This window comes from Macrosteles quadrilineatus, unplaced genomic scaffold (genome assembly GCF_028750875.1).
Source record: "Macrosteles quadrilineatus isolate MER2022 unplaced genomic scaffold, UCM_ALF_1.0 Scaffold_6__1_contigs__length_79288215, whole genome shotgun sequence".
Lineage (NCBI taxonomy): Eukaryota > Metazoa > Arthropoda > Insecta > Hemiptera > Cicadellidae > Macrosteles > Macrosteles quadrilineatus.
In genome coordinates this window covers 73,969,456-73,984,600 of record NW_026542599.1, presented here as the reverse complement: position 1 = coordinate 73,984,600, position 15,145 = coordinate 73,969,456, and the positions used below count along the sequence as shown (strand labels likewise).

The 15,145-nt window shown below is 35.3% G+C and overlaps 1 protein-coding gene across 1 annotated transcript; it reads left to right on the top strand.

The window, feature by feature from the left end:
* Positions 1-833: 833 nt before the first annotated feature.
* Positions 834-13,181, top strand: LOC128996403 (ubiquitin carboxyl-terminal hydrolase 14). Its single transcript, XM_054421718.1, has 12 exons — positions 834-1,014; positions 4,070-4,248; positions 5,169-5,276; positions 6,170-6,284; positions 6,898-7,070; positions 7,440-7,534; positions 8,936-9,092; positions 9,507-9,572; positions 10,337-10,519; positions 11,121-11,229; positions 11,593-11,781; positions 12,953-13,181. Exons 1-12 carry the CDS (start codon positions 999-1,001, stop codon positions 13,069-13,071), a joined length of 1,509 nt encoding a protein of 502 aa, XP_054277693.1. The 5' UTR covers positions 834-998; the 3' UTR covers positions 13,072-13,181.
* Positions 13,182-15,145: the final 1,964 nt, after the last annotated feature.

Genomic DNA, 15,145 nt, shown 5'->3' with positions numbered 1-15,145 from the left:
TATACACCTTATTAAACATTTGGTATTATTATGCACTTCTTTTCATATTTTGAGGACCATAACAGGCCTCGGTGGTGTAGTGGATAGAGTGCCGGGCTGATAAGCCGAAGGTGCCGGGTTCGAATCCTACCCGTACCACTAATTTTTTGTCTTGGATTTTTTCATTATCAACAAGTTTGGTTAGGTTATGACAGTTTAATTTTATAATTAAAATTGAATTTGAGCCATTTATAGTTTTATTTTATGAACAGAAATATATTTTTTTTATTAAACCTTAATTTGATTTTTCATTATCAGCAAGTCTGGTGAGTTTGGTTAGGCTATGATAGTTTAATTTTATAATTAAAAAACTATAAAATTGAATTTGAGGCATTTATTATTTTATTTTATGAACGGAACTATTTTTTCGATTAATAAACCTTCATTAGATTTTTCATTATCAGCACGTTTGGTTAGGTTATGACCGTTTAATTTCATAATAAAAAATATAAAATTGAATTTGAGGCATTTATAATTTTATTTTACGAACAAAACTAATTTTTCAATTAGTAAACCTTCATTATAGTCATTCAGAAGCCTCCAAATGACACTGTCGGCAAAACTAATCCTGAAAAACAAATTGTACAGTAAGGTTGTAGAGGTGGATTGAGTAGATGATTTGAGTCCGATTGAAATTGAAAACTCAATACTCACAGACTCAGATCCAACAACAAACTCGAATCCGATTTTCCGATATCGATAGTGTACACGATTCAATATCGATAGTGAAATTGCAGACTCTCGATAGATCGATTCAATCGTATTCTGTCCGAGTATCGTAGTGAACCCTAGGCTATCCCTGCAAGGCTCGTTCAAGAATAAGAAATCTTCATTGAAAATTTAAATAATAATTGTTACTTCTTTAGTTTTACGTTCATCGTGTTTAACAGTTGTAATTTAAACAAATCTTTCATACAAATATCATCGGAGATTTAATTTATTGTGCCAGATCACTAACCATGCCTCTTTACAAGGGTAAGTAAAATTTCTAGGTTAGAATTGTGCATGATGCAGCACTTTTAAGAGATCTCTGAGTAATTGTATAGCTTACCTACCTTAATATTTTGAAAGAAATTGAACACAATTGATTAACCATACTGAGATAACGCCAACCTTGAGAGTTTAGATCTTATTAGGCCTATCAGCTTCATAACCTGTTAGCATCTAAAGTTATAGCCTAGGTTAACTTAGGCCTAATTTAATTTTAGAAAGAAATAAGAAAACATTTTTTGGCCAAATTTTAAAATTTGAAGTTTAAGGAAAATTTAGGGTGGGTACACTAACTGGGCTAACTTAGCCTACGCTAATATCGATTGAAACTATCGATTCGATTAGTAAACCTTCGTGCGATTTTTTCACCATCAGCAAGTTTGGTTGGTTAGGTTAGGTTATGATAGTTTAGTTTTATAATAAATATCTTTAAAAATATCAATTATCAATCAATATTTCTAATTTGATGTTAGTTTCAATTGATATTAGCATAGCCCAGTTAAGAAACTGTACCCTTTAGAGTTACTTAGCTCCATATTAGAACCTGCTTAAACTTAGGCCTAGTCGAGACTTTTTGGACAAAAGACTTGTTGAACTAACTTAGCCTACCGAAACGTCAAATTAGCTGAGTAGACCGTCATAGACCACTTTAACATATAGTAAAAACAAATAAGAGATGAACATTGATAGGTCAAGCCTTGATGTTCACCATCAATATAGCCTAGGTACCTACCTATTGTTTTGATGCAAAAAACATCAATGTTTTCAGGGCGAAAATAGGCCTGAAATATTGATGTTTCAAGGCAAAAACATTGACAGACAACCAATGTTTTTTTTTTTTTAATTTTAGCGAATCTCCTATTATAGGGAATAAGCTTTTACCTAACGTAGGTCTCATGGTAATGACCTGGACCCTGGACCGATTTACTTTTTGCTTTGATGTCCCCAGAGGCCAAAAACCCCATCCGTTCAAATTCATATGTGCTAAGTTATAGCGTATGATGAATCGTCCCAATAGTTTTTACGTGGATATAAAGACTGCATATTTGGCAGAAGTTAATTTACATCAGCCATTTGTCTGTGGCTCACTTAAACTACGTCCATTTCGGTTTTTTTAACCGGTGACAACCTTAATAAAAATGGAGAATGAATAATTTAGACCTTTCTATAAATAGTGAAAGCCGTAAATCGAGTCTGAAAAACAAGTTTGGGAAAATTTGTTGTGCACAAAGTGACCAAGCAATCAACCTTCTTTGAACCATTTTCTCAGAATTGGTCTTTTAATTTATATTACAGTGTCCCATATTTTACCAAGCTGAGTGAGGGTTAAAATTAAAATGCAGCTCCCATGAACTCTTCCAGTGTTCAAAGTTTGCTTTGAAAATTCAATTGAGAAGTAAGACTTTTATTTTAGCGAATTTCCCATGTAGGGTATAAAGGGAATAAGCTATTACCGTAGTACTGTACTCGTGGCCAGACCTGGACCCGGGACCGATTTACTTTTTCGTTTTGAGGTCCCCAGAGGCCAAAAACATCCTCCGTTCAAATTTATATATATATTTGTCCGTTAGCGCGATTACTCAAGCAAAAATTATCCGACTTTGATGAAATTTGGTAGAAACGTGTAAACCTACGTTCATTTGAACGAGTTCGCAAACCAGCATGATCAGACTATGGGAACGGGGCTTATGCCGGGTTTTATGGGATAAAAATTAAATTGGGCTTTCCCATTTTTTACTATAAAAACAAAAAAATTCACAATTTATTTCCAAACCCTTATGTAGAGCTTAAAAAAAGAAATTATTTTGTATATTGAAGTGTTGTTGTATGCCTAACGGTTGCGAAGATAATTAAAAAACATTTAAATTTATAATTCCCATGTTATTCTCATGGAGAATAAATAAACTGTTGTAGTTTGCTTGTTTATGGATATATTTTAATGAAATTTGGCAATTTTGTTTATTTTATATTAAGATTAAGCTATCAATATTTCAATAAAAAACACACAGCAATACCTTCCCTGTAGCAGCAAACCTAGGTAGTCATTAAAATCAATGTTATTTAAATAGGAAATAAATCTGACAACTTTCGGAGAATATTTGAGTAGAAATTCAGTCAGTTAATGGAAATTTGCTTAGTCGGAAGATTTGTTGTGGCGGGGGTATGTTGTAGTATTTTATTTTTAATAAATTTCTGTCTTATATAACATACGGCACATGTTTATTTAATGAAATGTATAACTAAATTTAAATGTTCAAAACAGGACAATATATAATATGTTTAATTCACAAGCGCTTTCGGAAACTAGGTTTCCATCGTCAGGCTGCGTTTAAACTAGTATAAAAATATGTTTATTTGTGTATGCGCATTGGTTTATGGAGTTTTGGATTGGTTTTCCAAGCGTAAATAAATTTACAAAGTGGACAAGTAGCTATTTTGTACCAACTTTAATCCGTATTTAGCCTCAATGAGTCAAAGATAGAAAAAAGAGAAAACTAATTAATTGCTGATGGTCATAAAGCTAAAAATGTTATTTGTCTGAGCAATAGAAAATACAGTTTCACAAAAAGCTTGTTTAAATTGTTCGGTTTTAAAGTACAGTAGGCCTAAATGTATTTATTTGTAAAACCGCCACCTTAAACGATTCTATCACTATTACGTGATGTAATTCATAGTTACAGTTAATGTCAACATTCGTGGTATCACTGAATTCTCGATTTTCCGGGGAGAGCCGTGTCAAGTCGGTATTTTGCAATATTTTCAAAAAAACTTAAACTGTTACTGATTGATAGAGCATTTTAGTCATTTGAAGAGTTTTACGACATGTAATTACATTATTTAAATTTCCTGTTTTATTGAAATTATTTTATTTAACCAAGTATTTTTAATTAGTAATAAGCTGTTTTGTCGCCATTCTGTATCTATTCATATATTTCAAGTATTGTATAAATCTTGAATAAAGCTTTTCTGATTCTGATTGTGATACCATCTCACTCCCAATGCTAAACCCTGTACTGAATTAAATTAATTCATGTTCTAGTAAAAGTGAAATGGGGAAAAGAGCTGTACAAGGACGTAGAAGTGAACACAGGAGAAGATCCCATGGTGTTCAAGGCTCAGCTGTTTTGTCTGACCGGTGTACAGCCCGAAAGGCAGAAAGTGATGGTCAAAGGTCAGACTTTAAAGGACACAGATTGGGGAAACATCAAATTGGACAATGTAAGTAAAGTCTTGCAAAATGCTTGGACCTTTTGACAAGCTGTGTTTACACAGTATGTGGCTTTTATGGACAACCATCACTTGTACATTTGTGCTTGTTGGTGCTTGTTATTAAAGGTTTGCTTCTACAAAATAGTCTGAGGCCTTTTTTAACCTATTTAGACCAATACATCTATTGCCAGCGCTTGACTTTTAGTAATGGAGATACCACAGTTCATCACCTTTACCTTTACCTTACCTTTACCTTCTTCTTCACCGCCACTCTCCTTAAGACAGGGGGTACGTCTTCTTCACCACCCCTATTCATCCTTCTCCTCTTTTTAAATATTTTTTTAAGCGAGTAACAATCCAAAAATAATAAAAGTCCAAGAACTCAGTTTACCTTGTTAAAACCTCTATTTGAATCTAAGCAAAATATTAAGATATACTCGTATCGTAACTAACGACCGCTAATATAGATAAGAATCGGTTAGGCCTACTCTTTAAATTTGAACGTATTCTGATTAAAATGTCAATGTTTAAAATCAATGAGTAGGCCTATACCGTACGAAATAAAACTAATGGAATGTGCACTGGCCATAAGACACGTGTTGTATTATCAGAGTGCACACAGTTATTTGTTGCGTTTGTTCCAGTTGATGTAATTTGTCGGGTATTTATACCTTGACCCTTGAACCTTGAAATGTAGCATAAACTTACTTTTGATTAATGTAACAGACAATTGTATGGGAAGTCTTTCCAAAACATCTTAAACATCATAGCCTTCTCAGTTTTGGAATCATTCAGGATCAACATAAATCAACCTCACATTTGTAATCAGGTTTAAGATTTATTCCGATCCCAGTTTTAGATATGTTGTGTGGTATTGATTAATGTAAGTGTTCTTGAACGTATTGTTATTTTAAATATGTTCTTTTTAGGGCGCTATGGTGTTGATGATGGGAAGTAAAGAAGAAGACGTCCCCACAGAACCCACGGTCAAACCAGTGTTTGTTGAGGACATGAATGAAGCAGAATTAGCGACAGCGGTGAGTTACGATTGCTATTCATTTTACCTTATCAAGATAATATTTTTCAATTGTTTATATCCTGTTCAATTAGGTCAACTAATTTTAATAATTTTATTCCCCTTTTGGTGACTTAAAATTTTACACCTTTAAATTTGTATAGGTACAACTTACTTATAATTTAATTTTTTGTATTCCATTAAATTCTGAAAAATATTACCATTGCAAAATATATGTTGACATCGGGATACGTAACTCTAAGAATACTAATATCACCGCCGCAGCAAAGCTGCGAAGAACTAAGCGATTTCCATTTACCCGATTGGATTTTTGCTAAAATCTTCTTAATTTGTCATGTTTTTTCCGTATAACATTAGTTCTAAGAGTATACTTAGGTTAGCTGCTACAGGGAAGGTAATAAAGTGTTTTTGTGTAAAATTTATTTCATCAGTTTAGTATGAAATAATTGATGTTCTTGGTCATAAACAAGCTAACTTACACAGTTTCTCCATTAGACTAACATGGGAATTTTAAAATTAAAATTTTTTAGCTTTTTTTAAATGTTCTTAACAATTAAGCGTATAACAACGCTTCAATATTACTAAATTTTATGTTTTGGTTTTATGCTCAAAAATGGGAATACACACAGTTTTTACCCAATAAAACCATGTTCCTATAGTCCGATTATGCTGGTTCGAGACCATTTTTGGAATACATTTGGGTTTAAACGTTAATACAAATTTGTTTCAGAATTGGATAGTTTTTGCTTGAGTTATCGTACTAACGGACACATATATAAATATTTATGAATTTGAACGGATGGTGTTTTTGGCCTCTGGGGACCTTGCCACAATCAATCAATTGACCTACATTCCATATATGGGGAATTCACCAAAAAACATATGATTTTGCAGATGGATCTACCAGCTGGACTGACCAATCTTGGCAACACATGCTACATGAATGCAACTGTTCAGTGTCTGAAAACAGTCCCAGAACTGAGACAAGCCCTTCAAAAATTTGACGGAGGTTTGTTGTGTTTAGTAATTTAGCAAATTTTACACAGAGTACAATTGTATACATCCTGTATGTAATTTTCAAAGGGATTTTAGAACAGTCTTTGCTATAATTGTTCTTCTTACTGTTTAATGTACATATTTTCCTTTCTTTTGATTGTGCATTTATTTCTTTGTCTAAAATCACTTCAGCTCAGTTTTGATATTTTATCTGAAATTATCAGAGTAGAGATACAAATCAAAGATCCTTAATGAGAATCAAAAGAATAGAAGTTGAAGACTGCTAGGGGTGACTATAAATCGCAGGACTGAGATGGTTTGGATATGTGCAAAGTAAGAAATCTAAGGAAAATGAGTTGATGGTGGCAGTGGGAAAGAGACAGAGGAAAAGCAAGAAAAAGGTTTACAAATGAGGTGAAGTGTGTGTAGAAGAGAGAAAGAGATGCAAGATGGGGGGGGGGGGGAAACTACAATTTCTGGACCTCAAGCTCTACAAGGATAGTTATGTAATCTGAAAGATTATCTTCCCTTGGTGCATATGTAGAGATTCAATCAAGCTTTATATTGCATAGAGTAATATTTTGCTTTATATGATATTTTTGAAATAAGATTCTTGTTTCCGTAAGGTGTCTCCATCAGCAACAACCTGCCAGCCCAGTCCATCACCGGAGCTCTTAGAGACTTGTATTCCGCCATGGACAAAGGTCCATCCATCGCTCCCCTCATACTGCTGCAAGTCATGCACATGGCCTTCCCACGCTTCGCTGAGAAGGGGGATAGCGGCAATTTCATGCAGCAGGTTAGCCTAACTGACAACATTGCTTACAAAATGAATAGTTGAAGTAATTTAATGTATAGTCATCATTTGCTTACTGATTGTTTATTTTAGAAACATCAATCTGAAAATCCAACCTAAACCAGTCGTTGTATGGTCAGATAAGCAAAAAAATGTAACAATGAAAATAATAAAAGTTTTTCCTATCAATTTGATATTTGTTTAATTTAACAGGAGCATCGAATATTGAACAAACAATTATAGTATGAATGAACACTGTTCAACCGATTAATCATATTCAATTACTATGTCAATGCTGTATTTTAAATTTATCTTCTAACACAACATACTACTGTAGTTGGTTGGTAACTCATGAACACCTCTTCTTTACAGGACGCCAACGAGTGTTGGATGGAGATGATTAGAATGTTACAACAGAAGCTTCCAGCCGTTAAACTGGACGGAGAAGAGGCCCGAGCTTCTTTTACGTAAGTTTGAGTACTCATTCACATATTTAATAAAATGAACTCTTCGCAGAGTGTGATACGGTTTATAGTTCAGTTATCCCCTATTTTTTTCATGTTCCTGTGATATTCGATGTGACATCAAAGATGCTATAGCTTAGAATAATCTGTCCTTTCAGTTTAGCTTTGTGCAAAAGTTGGCTTATTCGTGAGAAATCAGTAACATTAGGATGATCAGTCAGTAGCTCAATTTTACTACCTTAATTTTTTTTCAACTCCAGCGGCATTTCACGAGAGGTCAACTAGAGATAAATGTTTTGCGGATGTGCTGGGAATTGAACCCGTTCGTCACTCCAGAAGTCCGAAACGCTAACTACAAGACTAGCAACACACCCAATTAACTCAACACATAAAAGCATTCGCTGGCCACTGTGGACCACAAGTTTCGAAGCTTCAAGAGCTTTCCTGAGTTCACTTGACTTTGATTTTCTCTAAATTTGGTATTTAAGTGTTACTTAAATCAACGACTTGATCTTTTTAGTAAAATTATCATCGTTTCAATGACTTCTAGGATCTTCCTTCTGTGGTAATTTGAGCTAGAGGCTACAATTTTTCGTGTGACAAAAGAATGCTCTACTGTGACTGAGCTTTCAACTTTCAAATTTTTGGTAGACCCGATGTGTTTCTCTAATTCAAATTTTGATCAACCTTCAATGTTCTTAGACGTAACACTATCTCATGACGTATGTAATTGAAATTTATCTTTTTCTGGACAGACTAACAGCTTAATTTTTTTCTAACTTCGTTTTGTTTTAATATAAGACAATTAATAACTGTAGCTACTTGATGTAATGTGTGTTAAACTTTTTGTCCATTCATTATAATTGGTAAAAAAGAATAGACGAGTTTCAACTTACTCCAATCACCAGTTTGTTCACTGTGTAGTAACAGCTGTTGTTGTGACAGGTCAGTCATCGACCAGTTCTTCGGTGAACAGTTTGACGTAGAGATGAAGTGTGTAGAAGCCCCCGAGGAACCTCCGAGTCACAGTACGGAGAGTTTTAACTAACTCCAATCATCAGTTAGTTCACTGTGTAGTAACAGATGTTGTTGTGACAGGTCAGTCATCGACCAGTTCTTCGGTGAACAGTTTGACGTAGAGATGAAGTGTGTAGAAGCCCCCGAGGAACCTCCGAGTCACAGTACGGAGAGTTTTAACTAACTCCAATCATCAGTTAGTTCACTGTGTAGTAACAGATGTTGTTGTGACAGGTCAGTCATCGACCAGTTCTTCGGTGAACAGTTTGACGTAGAGATGAAGTGTGTAGAAGCCCCCGAGGAACCTCCGAGTCACAGTACGGAGAGTTTTAACTAACTCCAATCATCAGTTAGTTCACTGTGTAGTAACAGATGTTGTTGTGACAGGTCAGTCATCGACCAGTTCTTCGGTGGACAGTTTGACGTAGAGATGAAGTGTGTAGAAGCCCCCGAGGAACCTCCGAGTCACAGTTCAGAGAGTTTTCTACAACTCAGTTGCTTTATCAGCACAGAAGTCAAATACATGATGTCGGGGCTAAAAACTGTAAGTTGATCAAACATTGCCTAGTTGAAAACTGTTAGTTTTATCCGTTTTGTTTAGGGTAGAAGTTTGATAACAAGAGGTTGTGTGGGGAAAATGAATTCCCTTTTTGTTTCTAAGTGTATTGAAGAGTGTACTAGATTGTGTTTTGGATGTATTTAAAACGACAAACACTTAAGCAGTTGATTTAATTTATACAAAATCCAATATTTCGCTTACTACAGATAGGAAAGGTTAAAAAATTATGACAGTTGTAATTCGCTCAAGGACAATGCGAGAGCTATATGACAGGATTAGTATGTTAAGAAAAATAACATATAACTACAAACTAAACAAAATTCAAAATGCATTTTTTTGTCAATTTTGCAGAAGAACTGTAATTATATAATAGGCCTAAATGTGTTTTTCTTTTTGCAGAGACTACAAGAACAAATTACGAAACACTCTCCGACCCTGAACAGAGACGCTCAATACTTAAGAGCTGTAAGTCCTTTGAATATAGCTACATAAATAAGCAAAAAAGGTTTACATTATATTCACATACTTTGTACAAACATTTTAAAAGAATACTCTTAGAGTAGAGTAACAAGTGAGTAACGTTCTACATTTTTTAATCCAAGTATTCTAGTGGGTTGGATAAGATTATTAGAATGTCTTTAGTGTAAAACACTTTTTCAAAATACATACATACATACATATCCTCTCCCGTTGGTTATCTCCGTTGGTTCACTGGGCCTCTCCATCTTCTTCTGTTCCTCCACAATTACTCTTCCACCACATACTGCCACTGCACTCTTCTCGTTTCCACATCTCGTCTCACCCCACCAATCCACCTTCTAGTTCTTCCTCTTGGTCTTCTTATGTTCATGTAAAGCTTACATTCTTTCCATTTTTAAGTGGCCAAACCATCTCGATCTCGATTTCTTTACTCATTCTCTCAAACATCTTCAACTATTTTTCTTCTCAACTCTTTATTTCTAATTCCACCCAATCTTGTTTTCCCTTTACCTCTTACAAACTTCATTTCCCCCGCCTAAACTCTACCTCATTCCCTCTCTGTTATCTTTCAAGCTTCTGCATCGTAACTATCAGTATTTAATAAAATTTATACATGGTTTAGGCCTAAAATATTCTTTTTCAAATTAAAATTTTATAATTTTCTTTTTACCTAAACTCTACAATTTTTAAGAAATCTATTATAATTTTGAAGAAATGTAAATAGGTAAACGATATTTCTTTCTTTTCAGAGCAAAGTAAAAAGATTACCAGCTTACTTAACGGTGCAGTTTGTTAGATTCTTCTATAAAGAAAAGGAGTCAATTAACGCCAAGGTCTTGAAAGACATCAAGTTCCCCATTGATTTTGATGCCTTTGAGTTGTGTTCACCTGAACTGCAACAAAAGCTCATCCCCATGAGGACACGTTTTAAGGTGAGACTTGAAAATGATAACTATGTACACTCACTTTTTGAGTAGTTAGCCATGGTGATGTGATTACCATCATGAAATTTTTTTAGAACAAACTCAAGGTTTAAATATCATAGTTTTATTTGGTAGAAATCCAGCAACTGTTTTTATGGTGCAGATTTGTTGATTACCCACAGAAAAGCAAGATACAGAGGAAATATTCAATGGTACACTTAAGTTGTGTCTAGCGCCAGTCTCTGATGTCTTGTGCAAATTCTATTGGTCGTCCCCTTAGCTCTCCTCTCCCCACTCGGAATCACGTATTATAGCGCTCACGCTGGAGGAAGAGCCTGTACGCTACAACTGTTCTTGTTCGGGCTCTTCCTTGCTCTGTACTATAATATTTCAGCCCCAGGCATTCCAGAGCTAAAAGTGCACGGCTGTTCCATAAGCATGTTTCCTCTGTTTACTTCACTGTGGATTACCTACCACCTTAAAAAGAATCATAGGTGTTTTATGAAGGAAATAATATGCCATATAACATATATAATCATATATTAGTTACCTATCATGGATGTTTAAAATTGTTAAACTAAGCGCTGATTTAATGTTTGTAATTTTTCAGGAACAAGAAGATAAAGAATTGGAGGATGCGACAAACTTAAAAAAAGTTGGACCCCTTGGTGATAGGAAAAAGAAAGAAGGGAAGAAGGAACCATATTGGTTCCCTGAAGGTAGAGTATCTTTCATGTTAAAAACTCTGTGGTAACTTGACTATACAGTAACAGAAGTATTTTACTTGATAAAAAAAGTTTCCCTAATTTTTAAGAACAATGCACATTTGCAAATTTTAAGTTTTATCTAGTCAGATACAATCTAAAATATTCAAACATAGCAGTTTCTACAGTTCCATTCTGATGATTTCATCACACAACTGATCAACAGGATGGAAATGCAGGTATTCATAGTCTCATAAGTGCCATAAAACGTTTCAGTGTTATAAACATTGAGTTAGAGTAGCCAAAAGTAAGAGTAGCCCAAGAAATGTTTCCAACACTACAGAACTAGAGTGCCTATAATGTCTGTGTTCTCCGCAGACCTGGGTAGCAACAACTCAGGGTTCTACACACTGCAGGCCGTGCTGACGCACAAAGGCAGGTCGAGCAGCAGTGGACACTACGTCGCGTGGGTGCGACAGAGCCCGCGAGGCGACACGTGGCTCAAGTGTGACGACGACCAAGTATCTCCCGTCACTACCGAGGACATACTCAAGCTCTCTGGAGGCGGTCAGTATCTTAAACATTTATCATTTTTTTGGTAAAGAAGGATTAAGGCCAGGTTTTATGGATTTTGGTATAGTTAGATTGAATAGCAGGTTTACTTTATGCGTTCGGCTGTGTTTTTCGGTACAATCTCTCGCAAATGGGTCAGGCAAGGCTGTTTTCTTGGCTACTGAATTCAGCAGGGGTTGTAACGTACAACTGAAAAGCTCAAGGTCATTCATAATACCACAGCCGTATTCAGCAGCCAGGAAAACCCACCTTAAATGATAAAATAGTTGAATGTACAAATAAGCACATGTTACGACGAAACATAGAATTGTTTATACTGAGCGCTAGCTTCTTAAGTTGTAGTATTTGTTCTTGTTGTAGCCCATACATATACCTAGTTTAAAAACATGTATATATAATAATGTCAGTGAAATACCAAAAAACCCAGTTCAGTAATGAAGAATTCTGCTACACACAATCTCGCGTTAGCTCCATCAAGTGTGTTTCAAATCAATTTATTTATTCAAACACAATGACAAAGGGCATTATAACACTAAGCTACATAAGCCTCATAAAAGGCTTTTCTGTAGCATTTCTTGATTTAACTTGAGTGTCTTTTTCATGCATCTCTTTGAGTCAGTCATAATGTGTGAAACTTAGTTATGTTTCTGTCAGCGCAATACAGAAGTTACTTTGCAAATCAACACCAGTTCCAATTACCAAAACAACCCTAAAGTTTTAAGGGGTGCAGTTCCTTGGAAGGAATCAAGGCGAGACAATGGCGGATCCAGAGGGGGAGCGCATTTTGGAGACTTATTTTACGCAAACTTTTCGGGGAGGGGGGGGGGTGGCCCCGAACCCCCAGATCCCCTGGTTAGCCCCCCTTGTAACTGGTGACTGTTCTAGATCCGCCACTGAGGCGAGACTACCAAACACTTGCATTAGCTGTAATTTTTCGCCAAGTCATTGCATGTGCCTCCCCTATGTTGCTGATCAAAATTAATTGACTTAAAAACCAACTAAAAAGGCGTAGATTCTTTCAACTTGAGTATTATATCTTGTTTTGATTCCTATTGGTAATTAGCACAGGTGATAACTACATTTTTCTCTACAAGTAAAGTAATAATTGAATGAAATTATCAAAGATCTACAGGTTGACATAATATGTTTACCTTGGCTTGTGTAGGTGACTGGCATTGTGCGTATGTGCTGCTTTATGGCCCCCGCATCTTGGAAACCCCGCTGGAAGAAGAATCAGCTCCCACTGCCATGGAGACTGCCCCCGCCAGCAACGTTAACTCTTAACTGATCTGGGACTTTATTTATTGAAGCATTTATAAACGACTGTTGAGTTTTTACTTGATGTGCTTGTTATGTCTAGGCTAAGAGAATAAAATTTATTTCTTAACCTTAAATTCCTGTTATTGAACACATTCACTATCAGGTGACTCGAGGCATCCCACACAATGGAGTGTAACGGCCAGCACCTTGTTGAAGATGATAGGACAAACAGATGTTGAAAACTAATTTTAAAATTGTATTTTCATTGGTTTAGGTACTGTATGTATATATATTTATAAATGTTAATGCTTGGTTGTCAAATAATGTGAGACTTAAAACTAAAAGTGGTAATTTTGTTAAATGTTGGTTTCGGCAAAAATGCTAGTATCTGAACCACATGGTGTAACAGTGAACATTTTCAATAATCCTACTAATATTATAAATGAGAAAGTTTGGATGTATGGATGTATGTATGTTTGTGACAAGTAAACACGAAAAATACTGGTCGGATTGGGCTGAAATTTGGCATGATGATAGCTCACATTCCCGATTAATATATAGGCATATTCTTATCTCAAAAATCCTTTTGGGCTCCGCCGCAGTGGCTCTGCAGTTCCCCATGTTAACCTTATGAGTATTCATATTTAAAGGGAATTAAAGAATTTAGCCAGCTGTTTCAACTAAAAGAGTTGGTTCTATGATATGCAAAAGCATTAAAAATTTATAAGATTTACCAACAGGGTGCAGCACTATTATTTTTTTCATTATTTATGAAAACAGCTAATTTGAACTAAGCAGCAACAAAAAACTGTGATACACAATGAGAACTGTCAAAGTAGGATTGTTTACAGTTGTGTTTATGTTTTTAATTTCATGAATAATTTATGATATTTTGCGAATTTTTAATAATCTATCTTTATTGTGTAGGTGAAGTAGTAGAACATTATGGCTATGGTAGATGTGTAATACTATCGCATACCGTAAATTTGAGGAAGCAAATTTTCTCAAACCGTGTTTTCTCACATCGCAAACGCAAAGATTGGGTATAACTGCAATAAGCATTTTATACTTATTTGCCAACCCCATACGGGTACTCTGCTAGTATCTTATAAATGATGGTTTAGAAAACAATTGTAATTCAATTCCGCAATTTCAAATTTGTTTTAAACTTGTCATTTAAAAATCCAGTTAAAAATACCAAATATTCCAAGGTATCTTCTTGTCTCCTATGACCTATAGATTTGTAATTTTATTTTTGGAAATCACATTTTGTGGCCCTGCACTTATCACTGTGCTAAAGCAGGAGAACTACTGTTTTGAGCAGGTCCCTTCTTGCTTAAACTGCCTTTAGAGTTTAATAAGTTGTCTGGGTGGGAACAGGGACAGATTTGTCCAAGGAAACATATTGCAGAGTATTTGAAAACCATAACAATATAATCTGTACATTTAAAGTGGGGTCAACATTTTCATAGCCCAGAAACCAAGCTTCAATATTATAAAAAAATACCCTTAGCTGCCTCCAAACAAAACAGCTGTGAAAGCACTACTCGGGACAGGAGTATGTTATATCTATGTCGCGACGTTGCCACTTCTAAGGCCGCGACCTGGAGTTAAAGGTGGTCATGGTTCAATCCGCTAGTCTGCATCTGCAACTGCAAGTAAAATAGGGTAGAAGAAACAAAGGTACCGGAACGCCGGTCCGCCACAAGTCGAGCATTGCGTCTGACAGTAAAATGTGTTAATGATATTTTATGACAGTGACAACCTTGTGGTCCTCCCTCAATCTTCTCTTCTTATCTTAGTATGTTTTATCTATGGTACTGGATAGGTATTTCTCAAGAAGATTATTACATTCTCTACTTTCCTGTCAGGTGACATTTTGGGAAACGCTGAAGTGATGGCATGAAAGACATGTGAAGGGACTCGCGAATGACATAATTTTGTAAAATTAGGATGCCGCAGTAAAGACACCAATCAAGAATGCCGGATGAATGAGTACCTCATCATGTGATTTTTTTTATAGTTAACAGTCTGCAATTATTGTGTATTCCATAAACTGTCTGCGTTTTATTTCATTGTATGCATTATTAAAACACAT

Bases quoted from the DNA above. Each gene is read 5' to 3' on its own strand.
- LOC128996403 (XM_054421718.1), top strand. The intron at 7,071-7,439 runs GTTAGCCTAACT...TCTTCTTTACAG, and splicing joins GCGGCAATTTCATGCAGCAG to GACGCCAACGAGTGTTGGAT. The intron at 9,573-10,336 runs GTAAGTCCTTTG...CTTTCTTTTCAG, and splicing joins ACGCTCAATACTTAAGAGCT to AGCAAAGTAAAAAGATTACC.